The sequence below is a fragment of the Penicillium oxalicum genome, chromosome I, assembly GCF_001723175.1.
Source record: "Penicillium oxalicum strain HP7-1 chromosome I, whole genome shotgun sequence".
NCBI lineage: Eukaryota > Fungi > Ascomycota > Eurotiomycetes > Eurotiales > Aspergillaceae > Penicillium > Penicillium oxalicum.
The window spans coordinates 213,161-227,662 of NC_064650.1; the positions used below are offsets into that span (position 1 = coordinate 213,161).

The window sequence follows — 14,502 nt, forward strand, 5'->3', positions numbered from 1 at the left end:
CTTCGCAGCTCAAGCTTCGTATAGTCTTGCGGATCAAAACAACGGGCTTTACAACGTACATGCTCAACCCAAGTCGACTCACTTTTAAAGGCGTTTATAGCAGAAAGTGAACTGTCTGGGTACCTCTTGAAGAATACCCGCATAATTGGAGGAATGGAGAATCGTACATTAATGTACAGGCATCACTGCATCGAGATTGGAACGAGGGATCACATGTGCGGGAGGCCGACAGCTTGTAGCCTACGCGCCTCGTAGTCTCATCGATGCCAGAATCTCCAAAACAACGACCAGTATCCACCAGAAAGATAAGAAACAAGATCACCACGATCACAAAAGAAAACGCCCTCTATGCACCAAATCTAGCCCAAAAAGTGACCGTAAACGCCCTCAATATAGATACAGCTGAAATAAATCGAATCAATGTGTGTGGAGGGGGTATTTTCACACTGAAGCACCCAAACACTTCGCGCAACTTTCAGTCCTCCGAAGGCATACGCATGTAAGCGTCGATCGCAGCACTGAAGGCCGCGAAACCCGCACATCCAAAGGCCGCCGCCTGAGGACCAGCCTTCGCACCCAAGATACCACCAGTCAAACATCCGGCAGCAACACTGTTTGTCAAGTCATTCTTGGCCCGGAGACCCTCAATGCAGCATTCGGTGCCTGAGTACAGTGCGCCAACAATACCGAAGTTTTTGGCGGAGGAGAAGGAGCGGCTACCCATGTCTTTGAAGCCGCGGCGGACTTGATCGCGCCAGGGAAGGTGGGCGATTTCGCGGCCCTGAGGCGTCAAAGGCGAGTCGTATGACATCTATCATCATGAGAGGAAGAAATCAGATCTTGACTCTTGCACCCGAGATTGGACAAATTGAACTTACACTGGCCATGAAGAGACCAAAGGCACCACCAAGTGCAAAACCCATTGTACCGGCGATGACAGTCTTGACAGGACACGACTCCATGCCGGCTTGCATCTAAGGGCGGCGAGTTGTTAAAAAAAAAAGCTCCAGTGCCATAATTTGACGGTGGAAAACTGCATACCATCTTGACCATAGCCTGCTCTTGCTCGGTCATCCCGGCTGTTTGATTATTTCCCAAACCCCCCAAGCCGGGTGTCGCGCCGGGGAAACTCATGGTGATCGGATGTATAGACGAGAATGGGACAAGCTTCTTTCCACAGCAAAGCTCGGCAACTTTGCATTAACAAGCTGGATATGATGTGAAGAGGAGGTACGCAAGAGGTTTATGAGGAAATCGTCCCAGTCCAGGTGTTTGGTCGGAGAAAGCGGAGACTGTGGAGGCGGCAAGTATCGCAAGATTCTTTTTTTTCCGAGTGGCGAGTGGCGATACGAACCAGTTGCGCATTTATGCGCGACTTGTCTACCCGGTTCCTCGTGGCGACTAAACTTCCAAACGTTATTTGAAAGCCTATAACACTGGTTGCTAAAGTGGACTTGCTGACAAAGCTGATATTGTAAAATCGGAGACTATCAATTTGACCCAATAATTCCTATTTCATTGAAAAGAATCGCGTCGAGATGGACCGGGAGTTTCAAGTTATGGGACTGGATTCAAGTAAACACATGGATATCCGAACAAGGAGCATCGACAGGTCTCCGAAGATAAAAAGAGGCCAGCTGACAGTGCTCCAACACAGCTGGGCTCATCAGAGGAAAAACGAAGAGAAAAGGATATAACATATGAGATAAGGAAAGTAAGCAACGCTGCCGTGCGTCAAAGAATTCGTAACTGAACGTAAAACCGTGGAAGAGGGAAAGTGACGTGCCAGTTCTTCCAACGGAGACTCCCTGTGTATGTGAAGTCAAAGAAAAGAGATCCTGGGGTAGATAGAAAATGTGCAGGGAAATTGTGGTGAAGACACGAAAGATACAAGAGGTCTAGTCTTTCTTGTCGTCCTTGAAGTCTTTACGATGGGGAGATGATGATGGGGATGGCGAGAGACTTCGCTCCCATTCTGCCATCAGGTTGGAAGCAGTACGCTGGAGCTTCGTCGGAGCCAACTTGGAAATCTTCGGCCACGGGATTCCTTCGGTCACACCGGGGTTGGGGGCGTCAAAACTGTGGTTCCACTCGCTAAAACTAAGGGGGAGGAAGAGGCGGGCGTCAGCGCATAACGAGGTTGTCATAGATGAAATCAGAGAAGGTCGAACGGTACCTAGCGCTCGTGCGGGGACTACTGCCCTGGGTCGAAGGGGATTGGTCATGTTTTGAGGATTCCAGCGTGGATCGACTCGAAGATGGGGTGTGTTTCGTCTTGGATGCGGGCAAGGGTGTGTCCCACATGTCCCAATTATCTGCGCCGTCGTCATCTGTTTCGGCTTGACTGCTGGAGCGGCGAGCGGGCTCCTCGCATTCGTTCTGACCCTGTGGGCTCGATGCGGCGATGGCGGATTTGTTGATTTGGCTGTTGTTGGTAGAGGCACTGCGATGAGCGCTGGGCCGAGCGGGCGTCTGCACTGGTAAATCAACCCCGAATTCATGCCAGAAAGACGTAGATATGTCCGCCGGTGTGGTTTCTTTACCAGAAGCTTTCTCCGCCGTTGATCCCCTGCCGCGTTGAGATGATGAGGAGGAGGATCGAGAGGCTGTTCCGCTCGCAGACAAGCGTTCTCGACTCCTCGACTTGGCCAACGAATCGCGCTTACGCGGGGCCCCGGGGGCCAAGGACCCGGTCGAGGTAGACATGGTGCGCGATTCCGTCGCGTTGATACCTTCTTCGCCGACCGTAGCCTGGCGGATGTCCTCGAAGAATGTCCACAGTCCCTCGCGGAGATCAGATGCCATTTGCTTTCCGGTCCGCACCAACGCTTCCCTCGAGGGAGGAGGCATATTTTTCCGCCACTGGGCCATGACATGTTCCGGAACTTGGCCGTCGTCCATGGGGGTCCCAATATTGGGCACATTCCCCCGCTCCACCGAGGGCAATGTCGCTGACCGCGGTGTACGACCGATCCGCTCGCCGTCCGGAGACTGAGCCCCGAACCCTGCCGGGCTGTTGGCAGTCACCGGGGACAGCAGGGAGAGCGTCCGTGCATGTGAGCCACGAAACACTCGCCGTCCATTGGCGGAAATGGTCGTACCCTTGGGAGGTGTCGCCCGAATACTGGATCTCCGATCGAGGTCTCGGCTGAGTCGTCCGTGCGAAACCGACGAGCTGGCGACTGAGCTCATACTTTGGTCTCGGCGGTGAGAGGTAGATGTGTCGGGCGTGCTGGCGTCGGGGGAGCGTAAGGACAAGAGAGGCTCCGCGTGGAGGTTAACCTGAGTCTGTTTCTTGGTCTTCTCCGACTGTGCCCACTGTTTCTTCAGTGCCGACAGATCCTCCTCGGCGCGATGCAACTCCTCTCGCAACTCCAAGACCTTTCGCTCCTGAGAGGCAATTGCACGCAAAAAGTCATACCCGTCGTCGTCCACGTCAAAGGGCATGGGCGTCCCCGTGGGGTGCGGAGGAGACGGGCGAGTGAATGCTTGTGTCAGCGGAGTCATCGATCCGGGAGAGGCGACCGCCGATTCAGGAGTTGTGGCTGAAGGTTGTTCGAACGGAATGATGATTGGGAAATTGAGGGTCAAACGCTTGGAATGGCGCGCTGCCGCAGGGGTTCGGGGTGGTAGTGAAGACCGTTTCTGTTGGAGAAGCGAGCCGGATCTCGACAGCGACTGAGACGGTTGCTGCTGTTGCTGTTGCGGGGTGGCAAACAAATCCTCCGACGAGTCTCCCATCTCCGGTCTGGCTGCTGTCGTAGTCGAAGACGCAGACGCATGCGGATGAGAACCCTGGGTGAGGTTGTCACCCATTCCCGGGGAAAGCTCCATGAACGAGTGTGGACCAGCCACCAATGAGAGCAGAGTTGAAAAGGAAAAAAAAGACCAACCGAACGAGGTGTAGAGGAGACCGTCCCAGGCATGTACAACAGACTCGGCGTGTCGACCAGCTCAGTCCCCCAGTGCGTCAGGAGCGAGCGTGGGTGGTTTAACAGCAAACCACAACAGGGAATGAGAGAGCGGCTGAGCAGCGTGGAAGAAGAGGCCGAAGTCGACGACGATGGTCGTTTTCTCCTGAGAGGCACGGTGGGTCTCTCGGGTGTCTTGTCTCCACGCCGGTGCATCTTTGCCACGAGTGTTTCAGGGGGCGAGACCCGAGGCTGACCTACTAATTCCTTTTTGCATGCCCTTTTTGAGTTTGAAGAGTCTTGGCTGCGAATTGTGTACTGTTGGAGTACTGGATTACTGGAGTATACGGACTGACGGGCTCTGTTTATTATCACATGGGTGTTGTAGAACTATGATGTTGGTTCGGTATGTAGCTTTACCCGTCCAACGGATGAGAACAAAAACGCCTCTCCCTCGAACGGCTCGATAGAGTGGAATGACATCCACTGATGTCGCCAGTGATCCTACCTATAATCTCCGAGGCTCCATGCTCATTTACCAGGGCTAAGAATAGCGTCACAGTAAGGACCCTTTCAACATCTGCTCGCTGAACTGACCAGAGCGCATCATTGAAATTGATCATCTCGGCTGATGCATGTACTATGCACGACAGTATGCAGTACCACTCCTACCGACTGCGGTATGCTCAACTACCAGTACCAGTACTGAAGCAGGTGACCACCATCCTGTACCCTCCAGCTTCCACTGCCTCGACTACACAGAGACCCATGTATCCTTTTCTGGACCAAGATTGACCCAGCTTCGGTCTAGCCCATCCCCGGTAAATGCGGTCAACTCCACTGAGACGAGTACGTACTACGTAGGATTGTCCAATGTCCAGATGTCCAGATGCCCAGACCTGTTCCACCGCCAATTTCTGCATTGGAGATGATCTTCAGTCTGGACGCGTCCAATGGTCCGTCTCGGCGGGCCACGAGATCCACTCAGGGGCCCAAGCCAGTCACCGCCTGCCGAAGACTACGCAGTCCAACCTACAGCCGAACCTTACAATCAACTGGCCTTGAGGACTGTACCCTTCATCAACAAGTGTCAATCAAGCAAAAAGAAGAAGAAAAAAAAAAAGGTCCTCAATAATCGATATGACTATCTCTTCAATAATCCATTCTGGGGGACAAGACCATACCCTCTCATAGCCTGCTTCCATAGTAACCCTCGCATGTCATCATCTCCACGTGCCGGACAAGTAGCGGGAGGGTCTGGAGTCTGGAATCGAATGTGGGGGAGCAACCGAGACGTATTCCATGACATTGCTGAGTCCTCCCAAATTGCTCCTGTCAGGCCTCCAACCGGAAGGTGGCGGAGAAGGCCAAGCTTTTTGAGACTATGCATCCTGACATTGATCCTATCGATCTTGTAGTCCTTGAGGCTGTCATGAGCACCTTTCGCCCGTCGCCGAGTGTTGAACCGCAATTCATGCGAGACTGGTTGATCCTATACTTGCTGCCCGGGTATTGACATACAAGAGACATCATCCGGAGATAAGAGTTTGAAGGAAACATTCCTGGACTCTGTGAAAACCGGACGCGGGGCAATACCCCTTGCTCCTTGTGGATGCTATTGCATCAGCAGGCAGGGGGTATATCCAAAGTTTAGTCAACTTTGTTTACGTTGGAAAAAAAAAAAGAATGAATGGGGAAGAATTGATAGTACGTAAATCACAATGGTCCTGGTTAAAGTACCTCCCCAGGCCAGCGACGTGTTCCTGTCGAACGGCATATTGGAGCCATAAACAAAGCTAGAGACAGATGGGGTAAGAGAGGGGGAAAAAAGTAACAACAGAAATCCAAAACACATATTACACCAGATCATGGTCATACACAGAAACTCCAGATCCATCGCATCGAGCAAGGAGCACAGGGCATCAAGGACGGCCTGGTGACAAGAAACATCAGATAAACGAAGGGACACCAAGGATGCAAAGCCAGCGGCAAATCTCGGAAAACAGACGTAACGATCGCGGAAAGGGATGTATACAAAAAATGATCATCATGCCAAACCAAAAAAGAGAGAAGAAAGGACATAAACGCCACAGTGGTCTATACAAGGAACGTAGAAAGCTGAACCAGGCTCGTCGGCAGGTGAGCGACAGATGTGAAAAGGAGAAATGGAAAGGGTATGTAGAGAAGAACGGAAGACAAAAAAAAAACTGGAAAAAGAAACGCGAAGCGTGTTCGTCGAATGATTCACATCGCGTCGAATCATGGGGGTCATTTAGATTCCCCATCGATTCCGAAGCCCCTCAGCCCAACGCTGGTAAAGGACGTCGGACAATTGTTTGGTGTGCTCCATCCCAGGCACATTTTGACCAGGCATACTAGATCGAGGTGGAGATTGGGGAAGAGGATCAACCGTATGTGTGGACTGCCGTCGACGGTGGCTCTTGAGGTGTGGGTTGCTTTGTGCAAGCACGAGGCGAGGGCGAGAGGGAGAGTCGGGCTGGGCGGGAGCTGCGGGAATCAGGGAAGCCAGACGGGGATCGGCCGAGATGCGCTCATTCATGCTTCGAATGATCTGATAAAGGCCCTCGGGATCGGCCATTTCCAGATCACTCCAGGCCTCCGCTAACCGCGAAATAGCCTCCCGTTTCTCACCGTCTCCGGTGTTGGCCAGGACTTCTTGACAGGACAGACCGACCGCTCGACTATACACACGTCTGCCCAGCTGAGCCTCCCGACTGGTCGAATCGGAGGGAGAGAATGGCTTCGGACTGGTGTTTTCGTCAAAGCCGGGTGGGACCTTGGGAGCAGCGGGATCATTCGAGACCTTGTCCGACACACGCCGGAATTGACGGACTGTGGAAGGCGTGTTTCCGAAGCTGAGGTCCAAGCCGAGGGGCTGTTTGACACCACTGGATCTGCGCTTGGTGTTGGATCGACGGACGGAAGGAGATCGTTCAGCCGGACGCTCGACAGTCGGTGTGCGTCTCACAGTCGAGTTGGCTTGAACCGGTGGTGGCGCTTGATGTTTAGGAGCCGCAGGTGGGTGAGAGATGCGCAAGTCTTGGAGAAGTTCAGACGGATCACAGTCATCTTCTTCCTCATCCAGTGTGGTCCAGTCCTTCCCTTTTGGTACCCACATGGTGGGTGCCTTGACCGTGTCAAACACCCAGTCCTCGTCATCTTCGGTAGGAGGCGCCTTGGTGAGTGTGTTGCTAAGCGGGATATGTTAGTTTATGTCACCCGGATTCTCTTTGCTTTTTCGGAATGCGAGAACTTACAGTGACTCGGCATAGTACTTGACGTCTTTGCTGATTCCCCGACCAGCGTCCCATTCCTGCTTTCGCTGGATCAACTCCTGCAGAGCTTCTGTCTTTCCGGCGTTTCGAATGAATTTGTGGCGTAGCAGTTCTTTGGCCGTCGGTCGACGATCCGGGTCCTTGGTCAAACACTGAGCCACGAAATCTTTGAATGTGTTGCTGTAATCATTGCCTTCAAGTCGGGGCGCAGGTTGTTTGGGGATGAGAAATAACACCTTCATCGGGGGAGTGCTGGCGTGGGGCGGCTCGCCGTTGATCATCTCGATTGCCGTAATACCAAGGGACCAAATATCTGCCTTGAAGTCATACCCAGCCTGCTGGATGACCTCGGGTGCCATCCAAAATGGGGTTCCGACGAAAGTGTTCCGTTGCGACTTGATGTTGACCAATTGCGCCGCCACACCAAAGTCTGCCAGCTTGACCTTTCCTGTATTGGAGAGCAAGACATTCGCAGCCTTCACGTCACGGTGAATCTTTCCTTCCGCATGCAGGTAATCCAAGCCCAATAGGAGTTGTTGGCAGACAATGGCGACGTGAGCTTCATTGAATACACCGGGTTTCAACTGCCGACTAGGGTATTAGTCAAGATCCTTGGAGCGAGACAGACAAGCCGAGTGTCATACCAGGTCCAAGCATGAGCCACCGCCCAAATATTCCATCACAATCCAAAGTTTGTGACCCTTCAAGAAACTGGCTTTGTATTGAGTGACGAAGGCACTGGCGCATGTCGCCAGAACGGAAATCTCCTGCTGGATTTCCTGAATATCATCTTCGCTGGACTCGAGATCGATCTGCGATGAGGGGAAGAAACGAGCGAAAAAGGTCAACAAAGTGGGCCTTATCCGTAGCGATAGAGTGATCGGGGACGTACATGTTTGATTGCGACGATCTCGCCGGTATGTTTATCAATGGCCTTGTAAACGGTCCCAAAACTTCCACCTGTTGACGGAGACAACGCCCAAGAACGTTAGCGGGTGAATCGCAGCGACTCAGGTGTTGCGATTTTTGCCAACTCACTGCCCAACTCCTCCATCACCTGGTACCGATTAGACATATCGTCCGCCATTCTCGAGTCTGTGTCGGTTGAATGTCGCAACTCCGGGCACGCAGGACGGCCACCAAATTGACGAGGCTCACTTGGAAAACACAAGAGAAACTCGTCCCTTTTTTTTCCCAGGTCCGCTTTCAGCTGAGAAATCAAGAGAGAACTCTAAGCTCCAGGGCGGCAACCAAGAGTCAATAAAGAGAGGACTCGAAGAAGAGTCGGGCAGCTAAAGGGGTGGAGCATCGATTTGAGCTAACGATAATTGTCCAAACAACAGCGACGTTTCGCATGGCAACCGGGAAGCGTGAGAGGCGGCGGAGTGGGGTTGGCGCTAAGCTCGATTGAGAGTGACTGAAACGCAAGGAACAGTGATGGGATGGACCTGCATCACATGTACCTTGGAAATCTGGAGTAGCCCAAACTTTATGCAAAAGGGGGCATGAACCAAAAATTGAGGTTCGCATAACGGGATCTCGCTCAAGTGGAACGTGAATCGAAGTCTAATTTCTTTTCTGTCTGTAGTATGTACAAAGCTACCGGACCCAGCAAAATGTATGCAGCGTGGAGAAGACTGGGTGGGTCTTATCGCTAAATATACTTGTACGGATTCATGATGCCGTTCTGGAAGAAAAAGAAATTAGTCATGCGTGTCGCAAGTGAAATGAGAACGGGGCCCACTGACCGGATCGTAGAGCGCCTTGAGCTGCTTCATCAATTTCATCATGGTGTCGTTTTGACTGTACCCAACGAATTCGCGCTTGGCGATACCCAGTCCGTGTTCGGCACTGATACTGCCACTGCGCTTCTGGATCCATTCGTAGACCCACGGCTCGATCGCCTTTTCCACTTCCTTGTTGTACTGGCGCACGGCCACGTTCAGGTGCAAATTCGAATCACCCATGTGTCCGTACCCAACCACAGCACGGACAGGGAAGGACTCATCGTCGCCGACAAGACCCTTCTCGGTCAATCGTTGCTTGCAGTCCTCGACGAGCTGGTATAGCTCGGGCAAGGGGATCGAGACGTCGTACTTGTAGGTGCCACCCAGGTGGCTCAACGCCTCGGTGATGCCCTCGCGCCAGCGCCAGATAGACTGGAACTGTGTCTCATCCTGGGCCAGCACACCGTCGGCCACGATCCCTTCACCCATGACATGCTCCAGGAAGGTCTCGAGCTTTTCCATGTCATGCTCAGCATTGGAACCACTGGTCTCCACGAGACAGTAGAAGGGGTACTCGCTCTCGAGGGGGAGCTTGTTACCGGTAGACTCATGGACCAGCCGTTGGCTGCGACCATCCATGAGCTCAAAGGCCGAGAGAATCTCCGAAAGTTGGCCCTTGGCCTCCCGGAAAGCACGCTGCACTTGTTCGAAGCTCTCCACGCCAAAGTAAGCCACGTTCACGGCCTTTGGACGAGGCGGACAGATGATGGCCACCTTGGTGATCAACCCGATGGTGCCTTCCGAGCCAATGAAAAGCTGCTTCAGGTCATAGCCCGTGTTGTTCTTACGAAGGGTCGAGAGGGAATCCACGATCGTCCCGTCCGGCAGGACTGCCTCCAGGCCCAGTACATTCCCATGCAAAGAACCATAGCGGAGGAGGCGCAGGCCACCAGCGTTAGTTGCGACGTTTCCTCCAATGTGGCAGGATCCCTTCGCGCCCAGATCAAGGGGAAAGAGATGGTTGCGCTCGGCAAGATATTGATCAGCGACCTCGAGGATGACGCCCGCATCCACCACCAGCACACCAGAAGCCTCGTCAAAGGAATGGATTTTATTCATTCGAGAGGTGTTGATTACGATCTCGTCAAACACAGGAACCGAGCCACCAACGAGGCCGGTGTTTCCACCCTGGGGCACAACCGCCAACTTCTTCTGATTACAGTACTCCATCACTTTGCTGAGTTCTTCTGTGCTCTGCGGCTTCAAGACTAATCGTGCGTGTCCGCGGTATTTGCGCATCCAGTCGCTGTTGAACGGTTCAATATCGTCGGTCGCGTCGGCAGTCACGCCATCCAGCACGGCGGATGGTGAGCCCAAGACCTGCTTGAAAAAGGCAACATCATCGGCAGTCAGCTCGCCAAAGTTGGGATCGCGCTTGACATTGGGATAAGCGTCGCTGGTGTATTTGATCTGCCGGTCGGCTCGAACGGTGGAGCTCAAGCTGAAGTTGCGGAGACTGGTCGCGGCTGAGGATCGAGGAAGGGCGGACTGGAGGACAATGCGAGGCCGAGGCACACGCGCCCGCCGTAATACGTTTGACAAGTTGCGAGCTCCGGACATCGTGTGGATGGAACAGGAATCGACCGAATGTGATGTCGAAAGAGCAAAAGAGTCGCACGTCAGAAATTAGGATGGACTCAACCGGACAATTCAAGGGTGGATATCCCGCCTCCGATCTTCTCCCGATGGAGCCCACATTGCACCATTTGCAGCGGCCGTCAGACGGTCGGAACTTTCTCCGGTGTGTTTGCATTCGGCAGTTCTCGGCGCTATCGGGGGTTCCATCTGCTCCAATAGTAAGGCAGTTGGGATCCGCTGCCAGTACATACGGATGCCTTTAGTTGAGAATTGAGAAGCTGCTCCTCCACACTTCTCATGTCTGAGATCAATTTGTTCAGCATTCTGACTTGTGTATTGTAGTCTGGGTTGAGGATGGTCAATTTGTCGTGGACTTCACTAACCACTGCCTAGGGATCCTGCTCGCCCGTCAGCGTTCCCCGCCAGTCTCCGTAGGATATATTCCACCCACTCCTGGCATTTCCATGGATGATGTACCCATCTAGGTTAGCATCATAGGTATACAGGCATGCCTATAACCAGGTATAAATCGCCTCGAGCACCGCTTACTTGGTACTTACTTGTTTGAAAGCGACCTGCTGGGCTGTTCAAGGTATTCATGTTATGGGTAGTTGTACAGGACGTATACTCGAGATATAGATCTCCATTCTTCACTTTCAACCTACTGAGTGTGGAAGTTGAGTCTGGATGGGTGCATCTGTTGAACTAGGACTATTAAATAATGATAATAGAATTTACTGTCTGCCATACTATCATTATTCCATTGACCGAGGCTGGGGACTTAGTTCAGTCATGGTGTTGGACATCAATCGGACGGGCGAAATGCCTCTAGCTTGTAACACAGTGTGGCCCACGAGAACACGCCCTCGGGCCTCGATGACGTACTCAATTGGACCGCGCAATCGTGCAAGTTTTACAGGGCGCTGTGCTCGTCGCAGGTCCCGGGCCTGGATCCCTTCTTTTTTTTTCCCCTTAAAAAGAAAAAAACAAAACAATACTGTTAAAGAGGATAAAAAATCAAACCCCCAAATTTAGCGCAACTCAAAATTGGGAAACTCCCGATTAGCCCCAGGGGGTTCATCCCAGAGCCTCATGTTGGTGGGCCATCGATCGCTGAAGATGTTCGCCAGGTACCCGATGTTCCTTACTCTAGTCTGGAGTTTCTGGCAAATAGCTTGGCTCTGACCAACTTTGTACGTTGGCAAGAAATGGAAGCTACCAGAGGAACAACCTTAATTGGTTCTGGGTTTGGCTTTGCCCAGATTCTTCAGCAACTTCAGGACTAGGGAAGAGAGGCCCGGGCGACGGAAGTCTAGCACAAGAACGATGGCTTGTCACGACTCAAGTGTTGTCCATTCTCGTCAAGTCTCCTTAAAATTCTTGAAGATGTCCTAAAAATGACCGACCAGAGTAGAAGCGCAATTCTCTTGCTGACCATTCAGAGACTGGTCCGACATCACCAGTGCGGGTAGCAGTCAGTTACGTCATGTCGGTGCCCCGCTGGCCGGAACCTGACAGAGGGCGGGGAGCAGTCTGAAAATCTCACCGACTATTGTAGCCTGAGCAGCAATTCCATCTCCTCTCTGTACAAACTTCACGAAATGAGTTCGACGGTTCTAGTCACTGGGGCTACCGGCTTGCTGGGTCGCCAGCTATTCACTACCTTTCAGCGTGCCGGGGTCCTGGTCGTGGGACAGGGATTCACTCGTGCCGCTCCTCCCACAATCCTGAAGGCCGATCTGGAAAAGCCAGAAGACATCAAATCGCTATTGGACGAAGTCAAGTGAGTTTTCGAAAACGGAGGCTCTTGTTCCTGGAGCTCACAAGGGAGGGTTCCTTTTTCTGACTAACTTCCCCATAGGCCTCAGATTGTAATTCACAGTAAGCAGGCTGTCCCTCTGAGAGACACAGGAGGGCAGCACGTATCATATCCTTTCGAGAATTCACGGTGCTGACAGTTTTTATCAATCTAGGTGCCGCCAATAGATCTCCAGACTTGTGTGAGAAGGACCCCGAGCAAGCGCGCAGGGTCAATGTCGAGGCGACCCGCTCCCTGGCCGAGGCGTGCCAGACTCGTGGGGCATTCCTCGTGTACATCTCGACCGACTACGTATTCTCCGGCAAAGAGGGCGAAGCTCCCTACGAGGCCGACGCGGAGACAAATCCTCCCAATATCTACGGACAGCTGAAGCGCGACGGTGAAATCGCCGTCCTCGAAGCCACCAAGAGCTCCGGACTCGGAGTTGTGCTGCGCGTCCCCGTGCTATATGGATCCGCCAAAGAAAACTCGGAAAGCGCCGTCAATGTGCTACTCGATGCCATCACAAAAGCACAGGACGAGAACGCCGGCGTGAAGATGGACGACTGGGCCCAGCGCTACCCGACCAACACCGAGGATGTGGCTCGCGTTGTGCGCGACATTGTCATCAAGTATCTCAAGCAAAAGGACCAGATTCAGAACCTCCCACACATTCTGCAGTTCAGCTCCGAGGACCGAATGACCAAGTACCAGATTTGTGAGAAGCTTGCCGAGGTGCAAGGCTGGTCCCTGCCTGGCATGATTCGCAACACGCAAGGCAATGAGCCCGGTGGTGTTCAGCGACCATACGATACACATTTGTCTACCAAGGCGCTGGTTGACTTGGGGATCGATGTCCGCACCATGGACTTTGTTGCCTGGTGGTGAGTTACAGCCATCCGAACGATGCTACGAGGGGTCAATTGCTAATTTGATCTTCATTTATCTAGGCGGAGAGAACTAGGCGCAGTCAGGCATTAAAGTACCAAGAGAGTAGAGATAACCTGAGCTGAAAAATGCAACAATATACGCGTCGCTCGCAATTCTCGTCTGGGTCTCGGTGCACTCTCGACGCATGGGGTCAGAAAGTGAATGAAAGTCCAGAGAGTACAGTGTCGAATTGCACGTAGCCATTCCGTGTAATAAAGGAAGATCTCGCAGCTTCGAGCAAGTCTTGGGTCGAGACGATCGCCTCTATCACCCATTGTGTTAATCCTGGACGGAGGAAAGGGGGTCCAGTGAGGATCGTAGAGGGAATCTGAAGCTCTGCCGGTGGCATGGACAGATTTGAGCATGTTCTCCAGCCAATGTCGATCGTCCAGAGGTAGCAACGGGCCCTTAGGTGGTGGTCCCCAAGTCAGAGGGATGCTAGTAGCACCCCGTGTCCTAGGGTGTGACCTCGAAGTCGGACATGTCCAACTTGGTGCGACTACATGTTTGTATACCGGATCCTTCTGGCAGTGTTCGCATGCGCGGGCCTAGACTTGATTGTCTTTACCTAATACTACTACTTGTAGTCATCTTTACAGCCTTGCTGGGGAAGTACATGGACAGTGCCCAGCCCACAGTGCCTCCACGACAGCTCCATCTGCGTCCCGTCCTCAGTGTAGGCGTTCTTCGAGTCTTCGTCCGATACGTTCACATTACATCAGATCACCATTTCCACGCCGCTGGACGTACAAACTCTGGAAATGATGGCTCTAATTGGTTCCAGTGGACCTTTTTCACAGCACCGCTACCAATTCCATGACTTATATTTAGTCGAATGGCATTTTCCAACCCCCCCCCCCCCCCACACGTTACTCTTTGAATCCATGGCACTGAAAGCAGCCTCGGTACCTGGTTTCACCACAGGAAATGAGTTAAAGAGTTTTTTTTTTCTTTATTTTTCCCCTTACGCCACAGGTGCGGCCCTGCATTACTACGACTGCGAGTGTGACACTGTCTGCGACACTCGGTTTGCTCCCCTCATTAAATTCACGTTAGCGCGGCTTCCCCACTCCGCTGTCAGGCTCCGACGGATTTTCATTTCCTTTTTTTGTTTTTATTTAGAAAATGTAGGTATTTGTATGTCCCGCATTCATCCACCGTCCATGCTAAGCGGCAATGGCGCAAACAGTCCCGTTGGATTT

The 14,502-nt window shown here is 52.6% G+C and overlaps 5 protein-coding genes across 5 annotated transcripts; 1 reads left to right on the forward strand and 4 right to left on the reverse strand.

Annotated features, from left to right (window-relative positions):
- Positions 1 to 475: 475 nt before the first annotated feature.
- Positions 476 to 1,134, reverse strand: POX_a00072 (Mitochondrial import inner membrane translocase subunit tim22; the record flags this gene model as incomplete). Its single annotated transcript, XM_050109021.1, has 3 exons — positions 476 to 811; positions 879 to 974; positions 1,042 to 1,134. 3 exons carry the CDS (start codon positions 1,132 to 1,134, stop codon positions 476 to 478), a joined length of 525 nt encoding a protein of 174 aa, XP_049972789.1.
- A 764-nt stretch (positions 1,135 to 1,898) lies between these two features.
- Positions 1,899 to 3,834, reverse strand: POX_a00073 (uncharacterized protein; the record flags this gene model as incomplete). The annotated part of the gene is made up of 2 exons (XM_050109022.1): positions 1,899 to 2,100; positions 2,177 to 3,834. 2 exons carry the CDS (start codon positions 3,832 to 3,834, stop codon positions 1,899 to 1,901), a joined length of 1,860 nt encoding a protein of 619 aa, XP_049972790.1.
- Positions 3,835 to 6,183: 2,349 nt separating this feature from the next.
- POX_a00074 (Serine/threonine-protein kinase svkA) lies at positions 6,184 to 8,294 on the reverse strand (the record flags this gene model as incomplete). Its single annotated transcript, XM_050109023.1, has 5 exons — positions 6,184 to 7,123; positions 7,190 to 7,791; positions 7,852 to 8,019; positions 8,100 to 8,167; positions 8,246 to 8,294. The coding sequence occupies 5 exons, from the start codon at positions 8,292 to 8,294 to the stop codon at positions 6,184 to 6,186; spliced, it is 1,827 nt and encodes a 608-aa protein (XP_049972791.1).
- A 567-nt stretch (positions 8,295 to 8,861) lies between these two features.
- On the reverse strand, positions 8,862 to 10,554 carry POX_a00075 (putative D-lactate dehydrogenase; the record flags this gene model as incomplete). Its single annotated transcript, XM_050109024.1, has 2 exons — positions 8,862 to 8,894; positions 8,956 to 10,554. 2 exons carry the CDS (start codon positions 10,552 to 10,554, stop codon positions 8,862 to 8,864), a joined length of 1,632 nt encoding a protein of 543 aa, XP_049972792.1.
- A 1,619-nt stretch (positions 10,555 to 12,173) lies between these two features.
- On the forward strand, positions 12,174 to 13,258 carry POX_a00076 (uncharacterized protein; the record flags this gene model as incomplete). Its single annotated transcript, XM_050109025.1, has 3 exons — positions 12,174 to 12,355; positions 12,434 to 12,453; positions 12,546 to 13,258. The coding sequence occupies 3 exons, from the start codon at positions 12,174 to 12,176 to the stop codon at positions 13,256 to 13,258; spliced, it is 915 nt and encodes a 304-aa protein (XP_049972793.1).
- Positions 13,259 to 14,502: the final 1,244 nt, after the last annotated feature.